Below are 21,351 nucleotides of genomic sequence, written 5' to 3'. Positions count from 1 at the left end.
TCTCTCTCTCTGTTTCTCTCTCCATCCATTCTATCACCCCCCCCTCTCTCATCAATCTACCTATTATCCATTCTATCACCTTTAAACTGTCTGCCTTGTCTGTCTGTCTATCTACCTGTCTACCTGCTGAAGTAGCTCCACAATTCCCTCTCAAGGCATCAGCCACCAGATTGGAACTTTTTTTTTAAAAAAAACATTTCCACCATGCTCCTAAACCTGAAATAAAGTTGACGCAGGCTGAAATCTCCAGAGTCTGCTACTGTTTACAGACCGACCAACTCTCCCGAGCTTTGTATCGGATTTCTAATTTTACTCCCAAGCCAGATCAGATATGAATCAAAACTTTCTTTTTCCTCTTTCCTCTTTCTTTCTTTCTTTCTTTTTTCTGCCCCGTCCACAACCTAAGCTCGGCTGGGCAGGAAGCCCTGGCCTTTTGGGGGGGCTCAAACTGCACAACTTGGGCCCGTTTCCACTCTCTCCAATCTCTCTGTCTCTCTCCTCCTGCAACGACAGGTCCATGCTCACCTGTATGGCTTCAGAACTCAAGGCGAGCAAACATTTTGGTGGAGAAACTCTTGCAATCTGACACGCTTTGCTGGGGGAAAAAAAAGAAAAAAAGAAAGGGGCAGCCCTTGCCAACTGGTAAACAAAACCGGTGAGCAGAATGTGCTCCGGTCTGGTGCATGTGATTGTGTGGGTTGTGTGTGTGTGTGGGGGGGGGTTGCCTAAGAGGACCTCTGAGGCTAGGAAGGGAGGGAGGGAGGGGAAACACGAGGGGCTGGACCCAGACGCATTAATCTCCGTCCACAGGCAAGCTTTGCACAGTCAATCTAACCTCGCTGCTGCCCTCTTCCTGGTGCTATCCTGCCCCGGTTTTTGAGAAGACCCCACACTTTGCCTTCTGGGGGGTAAGTGAGGACAACTCTTCTCTCACTTTTTTTGGGGGGAGGCAATGGGGTACAGTTGGAGGTTGCCTTTTCTTCTTCTTCTGTTCTTTCTGCTTTTTCATTTTGTTTAGATGTTTTAGGATCCTTTAGGCACTAGTCTTCTTCTTCTTTTTCTTCTTCTTCTTCTTCTTCTTCTTCTTCTTCTTCTTCTTCTTCTTCTTCTTCTTCTTCTTCTCCTCCTCCTCCTCCTCCTCCTCCTCCTCCTCCTCCTCCTCCTCCTCCTCCTCCTCTCCTCCAGGTTGGAGAAGGACAGAGCTGATTTGCTAGGATTTCTTTGATAATAACTTCTTCTTCTTCTTCTTCTTCTTCTTCTTCTTCTTCTTCTTCTTCTTCTTCTTCTTCTTCTTCTTCTTCTTCTTCTTCTTCTCCTCCTCCTCCTCCTCCTCCTCCTCCTCCTTCTCCTTCTTCTTCTTTGCCACCTCCTCCTCCTTTCCAACCTTTTATATTTTACAGAAGTACCTCTTCCCCCAAACCTCTGCCTTATGTTTTGTAAATAGAAAGTAGAATGCCAGATGATGTATTTGAGTGATGATGACTTTCTTTCTTTCTTTCTTTCTTTCTTTCTTTCTTTCTTTCTTTCTTTCTTTCTTTCTTTCTTTCTTTCTTTCTTTTTTTCTTTCTTCCTTCCTTCCTTCCTTCCTTCCTTCCTTCCTTTATTTTATTTTTACTTCTGCTCGTCTCAGTCAAGGACTCTAGGTGACTTACAATTCAGAAAATATATTACAATGAAGGCACTGAAAACATTTTAAAACAATAAAAAGGCCCCAATAAGAACATCTGGTTTCAATATGCAGAGCAGCCAAAATACTTGGCCAAGTAGGAATACAGACCAGGAAACAGGGCCCTTTACACATTCGGCACCCTGGGCAAGGGAACGTAGTGAGGTTTTTAGGGCCTTATAAAAATCTTTAATTGGCTGAGACGCTGAGCTTGTCAATCAGAAAAGACGGCAGTTCGGCGGTTTGAATCCCCAGTGAGCTCCGGTGACTCGTCCCAGCTTCTGCCAACCTAGCAGTTGGAAAGCACGTCAAAAATGCAAGTAGAAAAATAGGAACTACCTTTGGTGGGAAGGGAACAGTGTTCCGGGCGCCTTTGGCATTGAGTCATGCCGGCCACATGACCACAGAGACGTCTTCGGACAGTGCTGGCTCTTCGGCTTCGAAACAGAGATGAGCACCGCCCCCTAGAGTCGGGAACGACTATCACAAATGAGCGAGGGGAACCTTTACCTTTTCCCACACTTGGCATGTTATAGTCAGTTTTGGTTGCCACCATACAAAAAAGATGTTGAGACTCTAGAAAAAGTTCAGAGAAGAGCAACAAAGAGGATTAGGGGACTGGCGGCTAAAAACATATGAAGAACGTTTGCAGGAATTGGGTCTGTCTAGTCTAGTGAAGAGAAGGACCAGGGGAGACAGGATAGCAGTCTTCCAATATTTGAGGGGCTCCTACAAAGACGAGGGGGGGGGGGTCAATCTATTTTCCAAAGCACCAGAAGGCAAGAAGCAACGGATGGAAATTAACGAAGGGGAGAAGCAACTTAGAACTAAGGAGAAATTTCCTGACAGTGAGAACAATTAGCCAGTGGAAAGGCTTCCCTCCAGAAGTTTTGAATGCTCCAACACGGGAGTCTTTTAAAAAAGGATACAGGACATCCATTTGTCTGAAATGATATAGAGTCTTCTGCTTGAGCAGTGGGTTGGACTAGAAGACCTCCAAGGTCCCTTCCAACTTCGCTTATTCTGAAACTCTTGAGTCGTCAGCTGACACAGTCTTTGTTTTGGTGGAGATATTACGCATTAAATCGGAAGACGTAATCTTTACTGCTCTGGGGTGGACGGATTGAAGCTGCCTTCAAAAATGATACATTAAAAATTAACTAAGGGCTGATGACAATGTTTTGTTCACCTTGAGCCTTTCCCTTTCGGTTTAAAGAAACATCCCTCGCTTGAAAACATAAGTAGATCACGTAAAAGGTGAGAATCCCTTAAGCTTTTTCTTCTTCTTCTTCTAGTCTTATTACTGCATTCACTTGATCCATTAGCAGTTGGGATAATCCTGTGATACTGAAATGGCGAAGATTTTGGAGGGGGGGGGCTCAGCTAAGCTCATCTCCTATCCAAAATCATTCCCCCCCACCAAAAAATATCTCATACCATTTAGGAATATGCCAGGTACCTTTTACCACATTTGGTGGTAAAAGCAAGAGAATATTGGGAGGAAATACAAAACTGGCTGGAAATGATAATCAAACAGAACTTCTATTCTATTTTATTCTATTCTATTCTATACTATTCTATTCCTTATTCTATTCCTAATTTCTATTCTATTCTGTTCTGTTCTGCTCCTTATTCTATTCCTTTTTCTATTCCTAATTTATTTTATTTTATTTTCTGTTCTATTCCTTATTCTATTCCTAACTATTCTATTCTATTCTATTCTATTCTATTCTATTCTATTCTATTCTGTTCTGTTCTGTTCCTTATTCTATTCCTAATTTCTTTTCTTTTCTATTCCTTATTCTATTCCTTATTCTATTCCTTATTCTATTCCTAATTATAGATCTAGAATAGTAGAATCTATTCTATTCTACTCTACTCTACTCTACTCTATTCTGTTGAAACCAGAAACATGTCTCGTAGGTATACTACCAGAGGGCTATGTTAAAGGGGCCACATATTTAGTTTTACACATACTGACAGCAGCAAGGATCTTATATGCTAAATATTGGGAAAATGTGAATAACCCACCAGAGGAGGCTGTAATTCGAAATATTTTTCCACTGTGCTGAAATGGTTAGATTAACCTTTAAAATCAAAGATCAAAAAGATACAGAGTATGATATGATTCGGAGTAAATTCGATGAATGGATAGAAGCAAGAGGTAGGGATTAGAGAAAAGTAAGATCGTAAATGTTAGTACTGAAAGTAAGAAGGTAAATAATTGCAATACTCTAATGTAAGAAGAAACCTAGCTAAATTTGGTTATATTATTACTATTGTCGCTATATTATTGTTATTAGCTTGTATGTCAATGTTAAACACCACTCTTCGTTTTTTGGTCTTTTTTTATTTGTAAATGGTATATACCCTGACAATGCTCCGTTTTTCAAAATGAATAAAATTTATTTTAAAAAAAGAAAAAGGAATATGCCAGCTCAAGAAAGGATTCACTTTGGGTGAAAGGTTAATTATTAAATGGCGAGAAAAGAAACATGAGCCTATTTGAAGAATAATGAGCACTGAGCAGATAAGAAGAGGTAAAAATTAAGTGCCTATTTTACGTCATCTGTGCAAACTGTCCCCTGTGGGAAGCTTGTTAAAACTGGGGGAAATAAGCATTAAAACGCTGAAACTATTTCTGTGGACAGGATATAAAACTTTTATTATATGTATTAAAGTTGAAACATTAACTTTTTGGCTCACAAGGCCTGGAGGGAAGTAGCTATTGAAACTTCATTAGTTACTGTCCATTGTCCAACCCACAACCAACATCAGAGAAAAGGACAGTCCTCAATTTACAACATTCATTTAGCGACCGTTCAAAGTTACAACAGCACTGGAAAAAGTGACTTATTTTCACGCTTACGACCGTGGCAGAATTCCCATGATCGGAATCCCCCATTCGGATGTTTGGCAACTGGCTCGTATTTATGACGGGTGTCGGGTCCCTGAGTCACGTGATAGCTACCTCTTTGCGACCTTCCGACAAGTGACATCAAACAGAAAATGGGATTTGTTTAACAACCACATTATTAGCTTAACAGCCTCAGGGATTCACTTAACAACACTGACGAGAAAGGTGGTAAAATGAGGCAAAAACGCCCTTAACAACAGACTCACTTAGTGATGGGAATGTTGGGCTCAATTCTGGTCGTAAGCCGAGGACTCAGACAAGGAATAATAGATGGAAACTGAGATTCAACCTGGAAATAAGGAGGAATTTCCTGACAGGGAGAACAATCAACCCATGGAACAGAAGTTGCCTTTGGAAATTGTGGGAGCTTCATCCCTGGAGGCTTTCTAGAAGAGACTGGACTGCCATCTGTCAGAAATGGTTTAGGGTCTCATGCTTGGGAAGAGGGGGTTGGAGTAGATGACCTACAAGGTCCCTCCCAACTCTATTCAGATTGATTGATTCAACCCGGAAATGAGGAGACATTTTATGGCAGTGAGAAGAATCAACCCAATCGAACAGAAGTTGCCTTCAGAAGTTGTGGGAGCTTCATCCCTGGAAGCTTTCAAGCAGAGACTGGACTGCCATCGGTCAGAAATGGTGTAGGGTCTCCTGCTGGGGTGGGGGGTTGGACTAGATGACCTAGAAGGTCCCTTCCAACTCTGTTATTCTGTTCTGTTAATCTGACTCCATACAGATGGGATGGGTTGAAATGTTACAGCTGCAGGAAGATAGCAGCTGAAATCTTTACCCACCAAGAGAGATGCCCCAAAATACAATTTCCAAATCTTAACATGTTGTAGGAGATGTCTTCCCTTTCTTTGATCCCTTCCATTTGTTGCGCAAGGAATTTTGAAATCAAGACACATTCAGAAGCGTTGTTCCTTAATAATAATATTCCTCACCTCAAATACTTCCGGCCTTTAGAAACGGCTTTCAAAGAAGCCGTGGGGTGTAAGGCTAATTTAGCTTCTTGAGCGAGAGGGCAGAATTAAAAATATGCTTTCCAAGGGTGTCATTAAGTAATTTTAGGCTCTGGGGCTTAATGGGCTTAACTGCCCACAAAGTTTCTAGATCTCTTTGTCTCAGCTATTGTGCCAATTTGCTTCCTGGATTTCTTTCTTTTTAAATCCTTTTGTTCCAGGGCAAACAAAAGAGAGTGTTAGCTAAGGTTTTGAAAGCGACACTGATAATCATCTTTTGATGTTTTTGGAGGGGGGGAGGGGAAACCCTGCAGACCTCAAGTGGCACTTAAGGTATTTAAAGGGATTTTTTTTTCTGGTTTGATGCCATAAGATTCTGACCCACTGCAAATATTGACTTCCCAGAGGTGTTTAGAGCAAAGAATCACAGGGCTGGAAGGGACCTGGGAGGTCTTCTAGTCCAACCCCCTGCTCAAGCAAGAGACCTTATACCCTTCTGGACAAATCTTTTCTTAAAAACCTCCAGCGGTGGGCAGGAGTAAAAAAAAGAACAGAAAATAGAAATCCCCCTGTTCTTATGTGTGCAAAACATATAAGAGAGAGAGAGACAATTTGATGTAGCAGTGAAGGGCACCAGATTCGGAAACAAGGGATCATAAGTTCTGATCCTGCCGTGGATACGAAGCCAGCTGGCGTGACTTTGGGCCAGTCTCTGTCTCAGCCTTAGAAGGGTAAGGGTTAGTCTTTCCAATATTTGTTGGGCTGTCACAAAATTAAGAATTTAATGAGTCAAATCCTGCTAAAACGAAGGAGGAATCTCCTAGCAGTGAGAACCATTAACCAGTTTGCCTCCGGAAATTGTGGGTATTCCATCACTGGAGCTTTTTATGAAAAGACCGTACAGCCATTTGTCCAGAATAGTAGAAGGTCTCCTGCTTGAACAGGGGGTTGGACTAGAAGACCTCCAAGGTCCCTTCCGACTCTGGTTATTCTGTAAGTCTGTAAGTTGAGAAACTTCCTGTACTTTGAGAGTTTGGCAATAGATCAGTTTAACTGGACCTTCTACTATATGGTAGAAGGTTTCCTACCACAAAGAAGAGGGAGTCAACCTATTCTCCAAAGCATTTGAAGGCAGGACAAGAAGCAATGGGTGGAAATTAATCAAGGAGAGAAGCAACCTAGAACTAAGGAGAAATTTCCTGACTGTGAGAACAATTAATCGGTGGTACGGCTTCCCTCCAGAAGTTGTGAATGCCCCAACACTGGAGGTTTTGAAGAAGAGACTGGACAAGCATTTGTCTGACATGGTCTTGGGTCTTGGGCAGGGGGTTGGACTAGAAGACCTCCAAGGTCCTTTCCAACTGTGTAATTCTGTGAAAATACGGCAAAACAGACCCCAAAAAGTTGCCAAGAAAACTGCAGACTAGACGAGGCAGTCACCTGGAGCCAACATTGACTCCAAGGCGCAGGCAACCTCTTGCAAAATTATCCAGGGGCTCCACAACTTAGCCAAGAGGGTAACACCACATCCGTGCAGGGAGAGAGGACTTTCTCCACCCATTGAGGTGCAAGCCGACTGGGGAAGCCAAGGGAAATCATCGAAACCATCAAAAAGTGATAGAATATTTCAGACAGGTGAGGCGACATCCAGAAAAAGACAGTCTCCTTCACTTAACCCTCCAAGGAAAGATTGAAGGCAAACGAAGGTCCAGGCAGAAGAAGAACCTCATGGAGTCAAAATTTAAGGGACTGGTTTGGACAATCAGCCCATTTTTTTGCGGCTGTTGTATAAAAATAGGAACTCATAGTTTGGAGTGCTTTAGCCTCACAGCGACCTCGAAAGGGGTGGGTGGGTTCCCAGGACTCTCCCCCCCCCAAGTGAGATTTGGGAAGGAGGAAGGGATTCCAAGGCCAGGGATGAGGTTTTGCATCCATGCACCTCGCATTCATCCAAGGTTAGCCGTGGGAATTGGAGATGGCTTTCGGGAAACACCTTGCTCGTTGGCCCACACGATTGTAATTCATCGCACGCTGAAGTTTGTGCGGGATGGGCGTGGCCCTCCTCAGCTGGCTTGAGGGCCCCCCTGCCCATCTGTTTACGGCCCTTTGGAATGTGGTAACTCTGTTGGCACAAGGTTGGTTGGTTCCTTGGCTGAAGGCCACCAGCTCAATCAACTCATTTGATTGTCCCCGTTTCTATATATAGAGATGGACGCCCGCTGTCTAAACAAGAATGTTCAATAGATGAGATCAAAGGGGGACCTAATGTCCTTGGGGACTTTTTTGACTCTTTTCTTTCTGTCCAAAGGGATGCAAAGGAAATGGGTTCAATCTTGGATGCTGGAAGCTACATTGAGTTGCTAGTAAGCCTAACATCTAAGCATCCATAACATTTATTTGTCCTTGTTCTTCTTGTTCTTGTTTTTCTTGTTGTTGTTCTCCTCCTCCTCCTCCTCCTCCTCCTCCTCCTCCTCCTCCTCCTCCTCCTCTCCTTCTCCTTCTCCTTCTCCTTCTTCTTCTTCTTCTCCTTCTTCTTCTTCATTCTTCTTTGTCTTCTTCTTCCTCCTTCTTCTTCTTCTTCTTCCTCCTCCTCCTCCTCTCCTCCTTCACCTCCTTCCCCCTCCTCCCTGCAGTTTCTGGGAAGGGAAGAGAAACAGGGTGGTAAAATAGAAACAGATTCTAGTTCACACCGTGTCCTAAGAAATCGTGAGAACTCCTACCACCTGGCTTACCACACTTGAGCTTTGCTACTGTGGTTTGAACACCACTCTTGATGGTTTTGTAGAGAATGCAAACTTGGTTAGTTACGGCTGATGTTCTGCAGATGTCTGATTTCTGCCTGCAGAGAAGGCATGGGAAGGGAGACCAAAAGTTAATGCTGCTGCTGCTGCTGCTTCTTCTTCTTCTTCTTCTTCTTCTTCTTCTTCTTCTTCTTCTTCTTCTTCTTCTTCTTCTTCTTCTTCTTCTTCTTCTTCTTCTTCTTCTTCTTCTTCTTCTTCTTCTTCTTCTTCTTCTTCTTCTTCTGCTTCTTTCTCCTCCTCTCTCCTCCTCCTCCTTCTCTTTCTCCTTCTCCTTCTCCTCTTCTACTATTTGCACATGACCACGGAGATGTCTTCGGACAGAGCTGGCTCTTCGGCTTTGAAACAGAGATGTGCACCGCCCCCTAGAGTCGGGAATGACTAGCACATACATGCGAGAGGAACATTTACTTTAGCTTAAATAGCTATACACTTCACTGATGGATTGAAGGAGTCTCGTCTTTGATTTGATTTTCTTTCGGGCCCATCTTTCCCACCCTTGTCTGTATATTTTGCAAACCGTTTTTGCAAACAGACTGGAACTTGGTTTGAATTCCCAGGCTTATCAGATGAAGCTTGCCTGAGCCCCCAAACCTCAAAAGCAGAACACAAACCGAAAAATACATGCATTTCCTGGAAGCAACGATCGCTACACTCAGCCCAATCGTGCAGTGTTTTCTGTGCTGCAATTTGCAGCCCAATTCGGATCCCCCCCACCCCTCCGCCCCAGCGAATGAACGCAGGTGTCAGGAGCAAGAGGTTAATCCTTCCTTGCACTAAGCTCCGTAGGCATCCCGGCGCTCTGAAAGTCTTGCATTGTTCTCCACGCAGCTGGGAAGGAAGGAAGGAGGCTTGCAGGTCGTCTCTGTAAGTTGATGGCCTGCAAAGATTGTGGTTGCAGCCTCGCAGGTGGTTGACACAGAGTTTTTAGCTGGCGTGACTTAGGACAAAAGGAAATATGTGGCTAGAAGGAAGCCGTGGGGGCCTTCATTGGTTTGGAATGCAAATGCCATCAGTCAAAGTTGAGAGCAGAAAGGGACAACTCTTTTTCTCCCTTCCTGGGTTTGAATTAGAAAACCTGGCAACACAGATCTGTTTCCCATGAAGTAGGATGCCCAAATGCCAGTGTTGTAGCCCGTCAGCAGAGCTGGCAGCAGATTCGGACAGTGAGGAGGCTGGGGAGAAAAGTGGACCAGTCCTGGGAAAGGTTCTGATGAGGGCTCTGTGTTGGAAGCAGAGAGGAGGCCAGGGCCGTCTGACAGTTATCAGCTGCCTTCGGAGTCAGACATCAGTGAAGCAGAGGAACAGCTGGAGCCTGTTCCCAGTGTGCGCATGCGCAGAGTGGCCAGGCGAAGGGAAGAGCTAAAGAACAGGGGCTGACTTGGGAGTAAGGCCACAGGTGGACGATGAATGGCCCCTCCCAGAGGAAATAAAAGAGGAGCAAAAGGGGAGTGGAGTTTGCAGGAGACCATTAGTTCACTTAATGGGCTTGTGACTCTCCGAGACTCTTTGCCACGTTTTGCAGATATTGGCCTGGCAGAGGAGGAGGAAGAGTGTGGGGTCCTTGCTGCTCTCTGAGCTTGGTGGTTTCCTTGAAGACACTTCATGATCCAAGTAAAGAACATCATCAGTACTAGAAGGCAGTGGGGTTTGGGAGGAGGAGGAGGAGATGATTCTATCTGGATTTCTGGAAGATGTTCTCCAGCATCCATACCACCACTAACCTTGCCCATCATCACCCATCTAAGTTCTAAAACCAAAAAGGAACGGAGCTAGAGGACTATCTTCATGGCTGTTTGAATGGGGAACTCCAACACCTTCCCATTTTTTGCCTTCTCAGAAATGGGCTCCAAGTGGAACAGCTGGTATCTCCGCGGAAGCCTAAGTCTTTTGGGTATCTTCTCTCTCACTGCCCTGATCCTTAGCTTGGTGAGAATCCACAACACCACACAACCTTCTGGGGACAAGGTGAGTGAGCAAAGCGATACGGAGACAACTGTGGCACCATGCTTAAAGGCTTTGGACCAGAGTTTGAAAGTCTGAACCCCGGTCCAATTTGAGGTAATAGAAGATTGATGCAACCCCTGAGATAGATAGATAGATAGATAGATAGATAGATAGATAGATAGATAGATAAATGGATGGATGGATGGATAGGGAGGGAGGGAGGGAGGGAGAGTGGGAGAGAGAGAGAGAGAGAGAGAGAGAAGATTTCCAAGTGCAGATATGCCGTAGGTTTGGCTGTTATTTGCAGAGACCATGATAAGACGTTCTCATATCTGACTTATTTTATTTCTGAATGACTCCTTTCCAGTATGGCTTGGTATTTGATGCAGGTTCATCGCACACATCCCTCTTTGTATACCAGTGGCCGGAGGAGAAGGAAAACAATACGGGCATGGTTAGCCAAAGGTTCTCCTGCAATGTCAAAGGTCAGTTTTCCCCCCTCCCCATTATTCTGAGACGTTTGATGGTGTCTGTGGATGGTGAGACGGAGTATTCAATAGCAAAGAACGTACATGTGCTGCCAACCTGCCTGTCTACTGCACGAGTCAAAAAGAGGGCCGTGAAAATACCTACAGACCCCTCGCATCCCGGACATAAATTGCTTCAACTCCTACTTTCAAAACGACTCTATAGGGCCCTGCACACCAAGACAACTAGACACAAGGACTGTTTTTTCCCCAAAATGCCATCACTCTGCTAAACAAATAATTCCCTCAACACTGTCAAATTATCTACTAAGAATGTATTGCTATTATTCTTCTCTTCCTTCCTAGTCCCTATCTCCTTCCACTTATGACTATAACCATGTTGCTTGTATCTTTACAATTTATATTGTTTTGTTTGTTTCCTAGTATGATTTGATTGTTTATTTGTACCCTATGACTATCACTAAGTGTTGTACGTTATGACTCTTGACCAATGTATCCTGTCTTTTGAGGTCCACTGAGAACATCTGCACCAGACAAATTCCTTGTGTGTCCAGTCACACTTGGCCAATAAAGAATTCTATTCTATTCTGTAATATTATATTATATTCTATACAATACAATAGTAGAGTTGGAAGGGACCTTGGAGGTCTTCTAGTCCAACCCCCTGCCTAGGCAGGAAACCCTATACCGTTCCAGACAAATGGCTATCCAACATCTTCTTAAAGATTTCCAGTGTTGGGGCATTCACAACTTCTGGAGGCAAGCTGTTCCATTCTATATTATTCCATATTTCTATTCTATTCGTCTATTCTATATTCATTCCATATTCTATTCTATTCTTCTATTCTGTTCTGTTTTATTCTATTTCCTATTCTATTCTATTCTATTCTATATTCATTCCATATTCTATTCTATTCTATTCTATTCTATTCTATTCTATATTCATTCCATATTCTATTCTATTCTATATTCATTCCATATTCCATTCTGTTCTGTTTTGTTCTGTTCCATTCTATATTCATTCCATTCCATTCTATTTTATTCTATTCTATTCTATATTCATTCCATATTCCATTCCATTCTATTTAGCAGGAGTCATAATATCCCAAAGCTATCCTTGAATAACTCCAAAGATTTGCTTGGAAGCTGGTCAGATCTGGAGCTGGATGAGAACTGCTCAACATCTGGAGCACCAGATCTCACCTCGTTTTTGGTCACTGCAGGGCCTGGGATATCCAGCTATGCCAATAACCCTCCACACGCTGGTACATCTCTGCGGGATTGTCTGGAAGCAGCCCTAAGAGTTATCCCCCGAGAAAGACAGCAAGAGTCACCGGTTTATTTGGGAGCCACAGCGGGCATGAGGCTACTCAGGTACGAAGACTTGGGCAGCAGATGCATTTCAATTCTAAATAATAATTTAAAAAAATAGATAAAGGGTACGAAACAAGCTAAAGTCAGGTTTGTTTAATCGTGGTTTATTCACGGAAAGAGAACTGGCTGGTTTTGCACCCTAACAACCTCCGTGGTGCATTCTGGGTCCCAATGATGGCTGTAAGTGGAGGGTGAATATTTCTATGTTTCTAGCCCTCATGAAGGCAAAAAGTCACGCCTCTTCTGTGCGAACGATTCCACACTACAGGATGCAGAACGAGTCAGCGGCGACGCAGATCTTGGAGGCAGTTTCCCAAACGATCCAGAAGTATCCTGTGAGTTTCCGAGGTGCTCGAATTATCAGCGGGAAGGAGGAAGGGGCCTTTGGCTGGATCACCATCAACTACCTGCTGAATTCCTTCACCCAGGTAGGGCTGGATTCAGGGTAATGGAAGCCGAAGCCAAAATAGCCAAGGAAAGAAGCAACCTAGAACTAAGGAGAAATAGCCCAAAAGTTAGAACAATAAGCCAGAAACGGTGGGCGCTCCAACACCAGAAACCATGGACCACTGGTGATCGTGAGAAAATGTTGGTGGTCCATAGAAAAACAATTTGCATATTTTATATGGCACTAAATCAGGGGTCCTCAAACTACGGCCCCTGGGATGGATACGTGCAACGAACGCTTGTGTTGCTGCAGAGAGTCTCCCACTTCGGGGTCTTCTTGTGCAGGTCTGACAGTGAGAACAATCAACCCATGGAAGAGAAGTTGCCTTCAGAAGTTGTGGGAGCTTCATCCCTGAAGGCTTTCTGGAAGAGACTGGACTGCCATCAGTCAGAAATGGCATAGGGTCTCCTGCTTGGGGTGTGTGTGTTGGACTAGATGACCTCCAAGGTTCCCCCCTGTGATTCTATTCTAAATCTTCTCTCTGCAGTACTCTGCCAAAGAGCGAGACTGGATCCGTCCTCCCTCAGCCAATATCCAGGGAGCTCTGGACCTCGGTGGAGCCTCCACCCAAATCAGCTTCATCCCGGCAGGTTTGATCGCGGATCGGTCCGAAGCTGCGCAGTTTCGCCTCTATGGCTTTAACTACACCATCTACAGCCACAGCTACCTCTGCTACGGCCAGAACCAGGCGTTCCAAAGGTTGATCCGGTTGATCCTTGTAAGTGGACCTAAGGGTGGCTTGGAAGCCACCAGGAATAGAACAGAACAGAAATTAGGAATGGAATGGAACAGAATAGAATAGAATAATAAAATACGGAATAGAATAGAATAGTATAGAACAGAATAGAATAGAATAATAAAAAATGGAATAGAATAGAACAGTATAGAACAGAATAGAGTAGAATAGAATAATAAAATATGGAATAGAATAAAATAGAATAGAATAGAACAGAACAGAACAGAATAGAATAGGATAGAACAGTATAGAACAGAACAAGAATAATAAAATATGGAATAGAATAGAACAGAATAGAACAATAAAATACGGAATAGAATAGAATAGAACAGAACAGAATAATAAAATATGGAATAGAATAGAATAGAACAGTATAGAACAGAATAGAGTAGAATAGAATAATAAAATATGGAATAGAATAGAACAGAACAGAATAGAGTAGAATAGAATAATAAAATACGGAATAGAATAGAATAGAACAGAATAGAATAGGATAGAACAGTATAGAACAGAACAGAACAGAATAGAATAGAATAATAAAATATGGAATAGAATAGAATAGAACAGAACAGAATAGAATAATAAAATACGGAATAGAATAGAACAGAATAGAATAGAATAATAAAATATGGAATAGAATAGAATAATAAAATACAGAATAGAATAGAACAGTATAGAACAGAACATAGAATAGAATTCTTTAGTGGCCAAGTGTGATTGGACACAAGAACCTAGAAATTTGAAGGTCTCTACTGTTGATCCTGTGGTTATCTAGAAAGGTGGTGAGATGAAGAAAACCAGACACACTTCAGATTTTCAAGCCACATTAAGACCTGGCTTCTGTCAATTAGAGATAGTCCTCGATTTACGACGACAATGAAGCCCCAACACTTACGTTGTGAAGGGAGGCGTTTGTTCAGTGAATTTTTGCCCCCTTTCGCGATCTTTCTTGCCACAGTTATGAAATGAAACACTGCAGTTTGTAGGTTAGCAAGTAGGTTAGCAACCCGGTCGTTAAATCAATCTGGCTTCTCACGTGGTCGCAAAAGGGGATCCCAATCCATGATCTCGGGAAACTGAGACCCTCGTAAACTTAGAACTAAGGAGACATTTCCTGACAGTTAGAACAATTCATCGGTGGAACAGAAGTTGCCTCCAGAAGTTGTGAAAGCTCCAACACTGGAAGTTTTTAAGAAGATGTTGGGTCACCATTTGTCTGAAGTGGTGTAGGGTTTCCTGCCAAACAGGGGGTTGGACTAGAAGACCTCCAAGGTCCCTTCCAACTCTGTTATTCTATTCTACGTGGATCTGGTCTTCGGTGCCTAAGAATTGATGAACTTTGCTTTTAGAACGAAGGAACCAGCGTTGAGGTGGCTCACCCTTGCTACCCAAAAGACTACGAAGAGAGGGTACAGACGGCGTCCCTCTCTGGCAATCCATGTGTCAAGCCTCTGCCCTCGACCGCATCTTCAGCCAACGTAACTCTGGTGGGCAAAGGGGATTTCAGCCTCTGCCGGAAAAAATTCAAAGCCATCTTCAACTTCTCCGGCTGTCGAGATCCCTCTTCCTGTGGCTTCGAAGGGATCTACCAGCCAAGAGTCAATGGGAAGTTTCTGGTAGGAGGATTTGTTTGTCTGCCTATGTTTATTTGTTTAGTTGTCTATGTTTATTTGTTCCTTTGCTTGTTTACTTATCGTATTTTTCGGAGTATAAGATGCACCTTTCCCCCCCCCCCCAAAAGAGGGTGAAAATCTGGGTGCGTCTTATACACTGAATACAGCGTTTTTGGCCTCCTGAAACTCCACCCCCCTTTGCAAAAATGGACATGCAGAGGGTTTGGGAGGCTTGGGGGGGGCTAGGGAGGGCATAAATGAGCAAAGAACAGACCATTTTGCCCCCCCAGCCCCCAGGAGCACTCTACGAGCCTCCCAAAGCCACAAAATGTGCAAAAAAATGAGTCGTGCAGAGGGTTTACACCACCGTCAAATATATATTATAAATTTTAAAAAGATTTTCAGTTTCCTGACCTTTGCTATGTACCCCCTTGGCTCTCATTGCTGCTAAGCTAATTGAGATGAGAGTCCCCACCCTGTTGAAGACATGGTGAGAAATTCTCAATGGGATGTTTATATGCGATACTGTTTTAAAATCCTCCAGGCCTTTTCAGCATATTACTACACTTTCCGTTTTCTGAACCTGACAGCCACTATCCCCCTGGCCACAGTAGAGAGAGCCATCGAGGTTTTCTGTGCCAGAACGTGGACCGATGTAAGTATATATATTATCTATCTATCTATCTATCTATCTATCTATCTATCTATCTATCTATCTATCTATCTATCTATCTATCTATCTATCTATCTATCACCTATCTCCCTCTCTTTCATCTACCAATCTACCTATCTACTTATCTATAATACATCAGTCACCATATCTATCTATCTATCTATCTATCTATCTATCTATCTATCTATCTATCTATCTATCTATCTATCTATCTATCTATCTATCATCTATTATCTCTTTATTGATATCTATCTATCTCTTTATTGATATCTATCTATCTATCTATCTATCTATCATCTATTTATCTATCTATATCTATCTATCTATCTATCTATCTATCTATCTATCTATCTATCTATCTATCTATCATCTCATCTATCACCTCTCTCCCTCTCTTTCATCTACCAATCTTCCTATCTACTTATCCATCAGTCACCATATCTATCTATCTATCTATCTATCTATCTATCTATCTATCTATCATCTATCTATCTATCTATCTATCTATCTATCTATCTATCTATCATCTATCTATCTATCTATCTATCTATCTATCTATCTATCTATCATCTATTTATCTATCTATCTATCATCTATCTATCTATATCTATCTATCTATCTATCTATCTATCTATCTATCTATCATCTATCTATCTATCTATCATCTATTTATCTATCTATCTATCTATGTATCTATCTATCTATCTATCTATCTATCTATCTATCTATCATCTATTATCTCTTTATTGATATCTATCTATCTATCTATCTATCTATCTATCTATCTATCTATCTATCTATCTATCTATCTATTTATCTCTATTGATATCTATCTATCTGTCTGTCTGTCTGTCTATTTATCTATATATATATCTTTTTATCTATTCTACCTACCTACCTACCTACCTACCTACCTACCTACCCATCTATAGCTATCTATCCTAGTATCTATCTATCTATCTATCTATCTATCTATCTATCTATCTATCTATCTATCTATCTATCTATCTACCTATCTATCTATCTATCTATCTCTACCTACCTACCTACCTACCTACCTACCTACCTACCTACCTACCTACCAATCATCCTATCATCTATTCAATTTATCTATCCACCTACTCAACTTGTCTGTCTGTCTGTCTGTCTGTCCATGTCTCCCTCTCCCTCTATTTCTATCATATTTGTGCATGTATGTGTGAGTATACTGTACGCCTATGTATACACAGGAGCCTTGGTGGTTAGAGTGCAGCACTGCAGGATACTTCAGCTGACTGCTACCTGCAGTTTTGCAGTTCAAATCTCACAAGGCTCAATCTTGACTCAGCCTTCCATCCTTTCAAGATGGGTCAAATGAGGACCCGGATTGTTGGGAGGCAAGAGGCTGACTCTGTAAACCACTTAGAGAGGCTGGGAAGCACTGGGAAGCAGTATGTGCTTAGTGCTATTGCTATTGCTATATCTTCCTTCCTTCCTTCCTTCCTTCCTTCCTTCCTTCCTTCCTTCCTTCCTTCCTTCCTTCCTTCCTTCCTTCCTTCCTTCCTTCCTTCTTTCCTTCCTTCCTTGTATTATTCAGACTTTGGAAGCTGACAATACCCAAGCAAAACCTTTGTGTTAAGATTCCCTTTGTGCTACTCTCTGCTTCTCCCAGCTGACCGCCAGTTACCCTCGCGAAAAATCTTTCCACCTGAAGAATTACTGTGCCAGTGCAAATTTCATCTTGACCCTTTTATTGGACGGTTACGGCTTCCGAAACGACACCTGGCAGAACATTGCCTTCCAAATGCAGGTGAGACGGTCTCAGGGGGCCTGGAGCCCATGAATTCATTTTCGTTCATGGTGTAACCTGCCAGAGTCTCTATGCTGGTCTTGACCACAGGGTCCATTTTTCCAATCGGTAGGCCCGCCTGTTCATTAATAAAAATCTATACTGCCCATCTCACCTGGAAGAAACTCCAGGTGGCTTAAGGGAAAGGTTAAAGGTTCCCCTTGCACATCTGTGCTAGTCGTTCCTGACTCTAGGGGGCGGTGCTCATCTCCGTTTCAAAGCCGAACAGCCAGCGCTGTCCGAAGACGTCTCCGTGGTCATGTGGCCGGCATGACTAAACTCTGAAGGCGCACAGAACGCTGTTCCCTTCCCACCAAAGGTGGCTCCTGTTTTTCTACTTGCATTTTTGACGTGCTTTCGAACTGCTAGGTTGGCAGAAGCTCTGGGGCAAGTCACGGGAGCTCACTCCGTTACGCGGCGCTAGGGATTCGACCCGCCGAACTGCCCACCTTTCTGCTCGACAAGCTCAGCGTCTTAGCCCCTGAGCCTCCGCGTCCCTTAAATGATTCTAAATCATTTAAAACAAACTAAAATGATTGTAAGGTGGCTTACAATAATTTAAATCTTATAAGAAGCATCAAAAGGTGTGAAATAGCAACAATTAATTTAGTTTAAAATCGACAAAGGTGGCAAGGAAGAGAACGAGGTACCCAAAGGGGAGGAAGGGAGGTCTTCTGTAATAGTATAGGTTCTCCTGCTTGAGCAGGGGGCTGGAGTAGAAGACCTCCAAGGTCCCTTCCAGCTCTATTCTATTCTTCTTCTCTGTTCTTCTTATTCTTCTCTGACCTAGTCTCAAAGTTTCTCCCCCTCCTCTCTCTCTCTCTTTCCCCACAGGCAGCCAATTCTGACATCGGATGGACCTTGGGTTACATGCTTAACCTCACCAACATGATCCCGGTTGAAGCCCCTCCATTGCTCAAGGGTCACGAAGAAGCCTTTTGGATTGCAAGCGTCTTCTTCATCGTGGCCACCCTGGCCCTCTGTCTCCTCGTACTCGTTTTGCATTCTCTGCTGTGAGAGACACCCCAAGAGGACTTTTATCGCCTCCACCATCCCTTGCTTGGGAGACGTCCCGAGTCTTCTCCAACCAAAGGATGATACTCCAAGGCCAAGTGCACTTCCTACCTCATCCATCACTGGCCCTTTTGGCACCAGGCAGAAGATGCTCCCGTGGAGAACACCAACCCAACCCTTGACCCATCCGCCTCTCTTCAGCCTTGGGACCTAGGCTGTTCATTCAGAAGCCCTTTTTCGTTTTTGCTTCTTATTTATTAAACTTGTCAGCCGCCAAATTGTCAAGACTGATGGTGCGTTGGGTGTGTGTGTGTCCCAGGGGTGGGTCCTTGCCAGTTCTAACCTCTTCTATAGAAGAGGTTCCGCAAATCTACCGTGCCGTTTAGAACCGGTTCCAGCTCCCTCCCCCCGCCCGTCCGCACCATGCTTGCCCCGCCCACCGCTCACTGATTGGCTGGCTCACCAATCGTCCCCCCCCCGCCTCTAAGAGTCCTATCTAAACCTTAAAGTCTTAAAGCTGTCAAGTTTGAACACCCCTGGGTTTTTTTCCCTAAAGGGTTAAGGGTGCAAGGGTCTTGTAGCTTGACAGCTTTAAGACTTGCACACTTCAATGCCAGAGTTCCTGAACCAACATGACCGGAGGAGGAATTCTGGGAGTTGAAGTCCACAAGTCTTAAAACTGTCAAGTTTGAACACCCCTGGGGGTTTTTTCCCCTAAAAGGTTAAGGGTGCAAGGGTCTTGTAACTTGACAGCTTTAAGACTTGCACACTACAATGCCAGAGTTTCTGAGCCAACATGACTGGAGGAGGAATTCTGGGAGTTGAAGTCCACAAGTCTTAAAGCTGTCAAGTTTGAACACCCTTGGGGTTTTTTTTTTCCTAAAGGGTTAAGGGTGCAAGGGTCTTGTAGCTTGACAGCTTTAAGACTTGTGCGCGTCAAATGCCAGTTTCTGAGCCAACATTTTGGTTGCTAAGCAAGAGCGTTGTTAAGTGAGTTTCACCACATTTTACAAGTTGGCCATGCCCACCCAGTCACATGGCCTGCAAGCCACTCCCACCCGGTCATATGGCCGGCAAGCCACTCCCACAAAGCAGGCCACACCTAACAGAAGAGGTTCTAAAAAAAATTTGAAACCCACCACTGGTGCGTAAGGGTGTGACATCTTCAAACTTCTGTACGATGAGACCTCCCCAATAGAAAAAAAACACATTTCAACGAGGAGAAAACGGGATACCGTTTAAGAAGGAAACATCTTTTTTAAAAAGTTTTTTATTTTTCAATTTTAAAATACGTACATTCCATCTTTCCCTAAGCAGGGTCTCATCTGAGCACAGATATCTATGCGACATTCATCCATAAATTATAATACATTATACAGTTAAACCTTAGAAATCTCTTCATTTCCTTCTTAACATGTCTTCTAGAATATCTTTTAGTACCGTTGTGGCGAACCTATGACACGCATGCCCGAAGTGCAGTAATGTTGGCATTACTGGTCCTCAGACTTACAACCGTCATAGCATCCCCATGGTCACATGATCAAACTTTGGCCACTTGGCAACTGCCATGGATTGATGACGGTTGCAGCGTTCCTGGCATCGGCCCCAGCCAGCTTCCGACACTCAATGAGATAAGTCGGGTCTGCTTAACGACCATAGGAGTCCCTTCAAACTGCAGCGATTTGCTTAGCGACTGTAGCCGAAAAGGTCGTGACAATGGACTCACTTAACAACTACTTTGCTTAGCAGTGGAAAGTATGATCCCAGTTATGGTGGTAAGTCAAGGACTGCCCTTAATGAAGGGCGCTGCGTGTGCACCGAAAAGATAGAAAACCCACTCTCCACCCCTTAGCACTGATGGTGATACCTAGTTGGGTCGTGAAATGCCTGCGAGAAAGCCATCAAAGCAGACAGCACCAAATCCAGTTCAAACCTGAGCTGCAAATATTCATTTCCATTGGCCCAGTCTGAAAATTCCAAATGGATTTCTAATTCTCTCCTTTGAGGGGTCTAGAGAACAAACCCCCACTGCCTTCTAGCACTGATGATGGTACCTAGTTGGGCCATGAAATGTCTGTAGGAAAACAAGCAAGCACAGAGATCACCAAAGCCATCTATCTATTCCTCCTCCTCCTCCTCCTCCTCCTCCTCCTCCTCCTCCTCCTCCTCCTCCTCCTCCTCCTCCTCCTCCTCCTCTTCCTCCTCTTCCTCCTCCTCCTCCTCCTCCTCTTCCTCTTCCTCTTCCTCCTCCTCCTCCTCCTCCTCCTCCCACTGATGAAGTAACCTAGTTGGGTCATGAAACATCTGCAAGAAAACAAGCAAGTTCAGAGAGCACACACACACACACACCAACGTCCTATCTCATCAACAGCAGGGAAACTGAGTCTCGGTGTCAGCAAACGAGACCGTTTTTCTTCCTCCTTTAAAAGTGGGTGACCACAGGGCGTTCAGGCATCGCGAAGAGCTTAGGGAAAATACCCGTCATTCCATTGCATCGGCCTTCCAGCCATTCCCCATTCACTGTGGAAACAGAACAGATTCACGGTGAGGATCGGGGGGCGGTGGGGATGGAGGATCGCTTGAGAAAGAAAACCTGTTAAAATATTCATGACTGGGAGAGACATGGGAACAAGGTCAGCCAATGAATAGGCACAGCAACTAAGTCAGCCAATGGGCGCTCAAACCGATTTGAGTCTGTGCAGGGAATCGAAACAGAAACTTAAGCAGCCTGCTACTCTGAGAAGTAAACTTAAGCTGTCTGTCTGGGCTTGAAATGAAACTAACTGCTTGGCTTTGCCTGTAACTCTCCTGTTTTGTGTTTACTTGGAAAAACTGTTGGTATTGTACATTTATTGTACATTTATTCATCCGTTCTTATGTATATCAA

The 21,351-nt window shown here is 43.6% G+C and overlaps 2 protein-coding genes across 4 annotated transcripts in view; one reads left to right on the top strand and one right to left on the bottom strand.

Moving 5' to 3' along the window:
• Positions 1-378: 378 nt before the first annotated feature.
• On the top strand, positions 379-18,752 carry ENTPD8 (ectonucleoside triphosphate diphosphohydrolase 8). Of its 3 annotated transcripts, none has more exons than XM_081967287.1 (10): positions 379-547; positions 10,184-10,311; positions 10,658-10,775; positions 12,002-12,152; positions 12,421-12,580; positions 13,088-13,318; positions 14,686-14,952; positions 15,494-15,604; positions 17,274-17,411; positions 18,285-18,752. In XM_081967287.1, exons 2-10 carry the CDS (start codon positions 10,186-10,188, stop codon positions 18,465-18,467), a joined length of 1,485 nt encoding a protein of 494 aa, XP_081823413.1. In that variant the 5' UTR covers positions 379-547; positions 10,184-10,185; the 3' UTR covers positions 18,468-18,752. The 3 variants fall into 3 exon arrangements, with proteins under 3 accessions (XP_081823413.1, XP_081823414.1, XP_081823415.1); XM_081967288.1 differs by lacking the exon at positions 379-547 and adding an exon at positions 792-908; XM_081967289.1 differs by lacking the exon at positions 379-547 and having other exon boundaries at positions 10,182-10,311; positions 10,680-10,775.
• A 2,006-nt stretch (positions 18,753-20,758) lies between these two features.
• NOXA1 (NADPH oxidase activator 1) overlaps positions 20,759-21,351 on the bottom strand; it is a 24,888-nt gene continuing 24,295 nt past the window's right edge. The window contains exon 12 of the mRNA XM_081967342.1: positions 20,759-20,984. Coding sequence (XP_081823468.1) covers positions 20,887-20,984 — 98 coding nt within the window. The 3' untranslated portion in view covers positions 20,759-20,886. The remainder of the gene's footprint in view (positions 20,985-21,351) is intronic.

The sequence above is a fragment of the Natrix helvetica genome, assembly GCF_964273705.1.
Source record: "Natrix helvetica genome assembly, chromosome: 15".
NCBI lineage: Eukaryota > Metazoa > Chordata > Lepidosauria > Squamata > Natricidae > Natrix > Natrix helvetica.
This window is presented reverse-complemented; position numbering and strand designations above follow the sequence as displayed.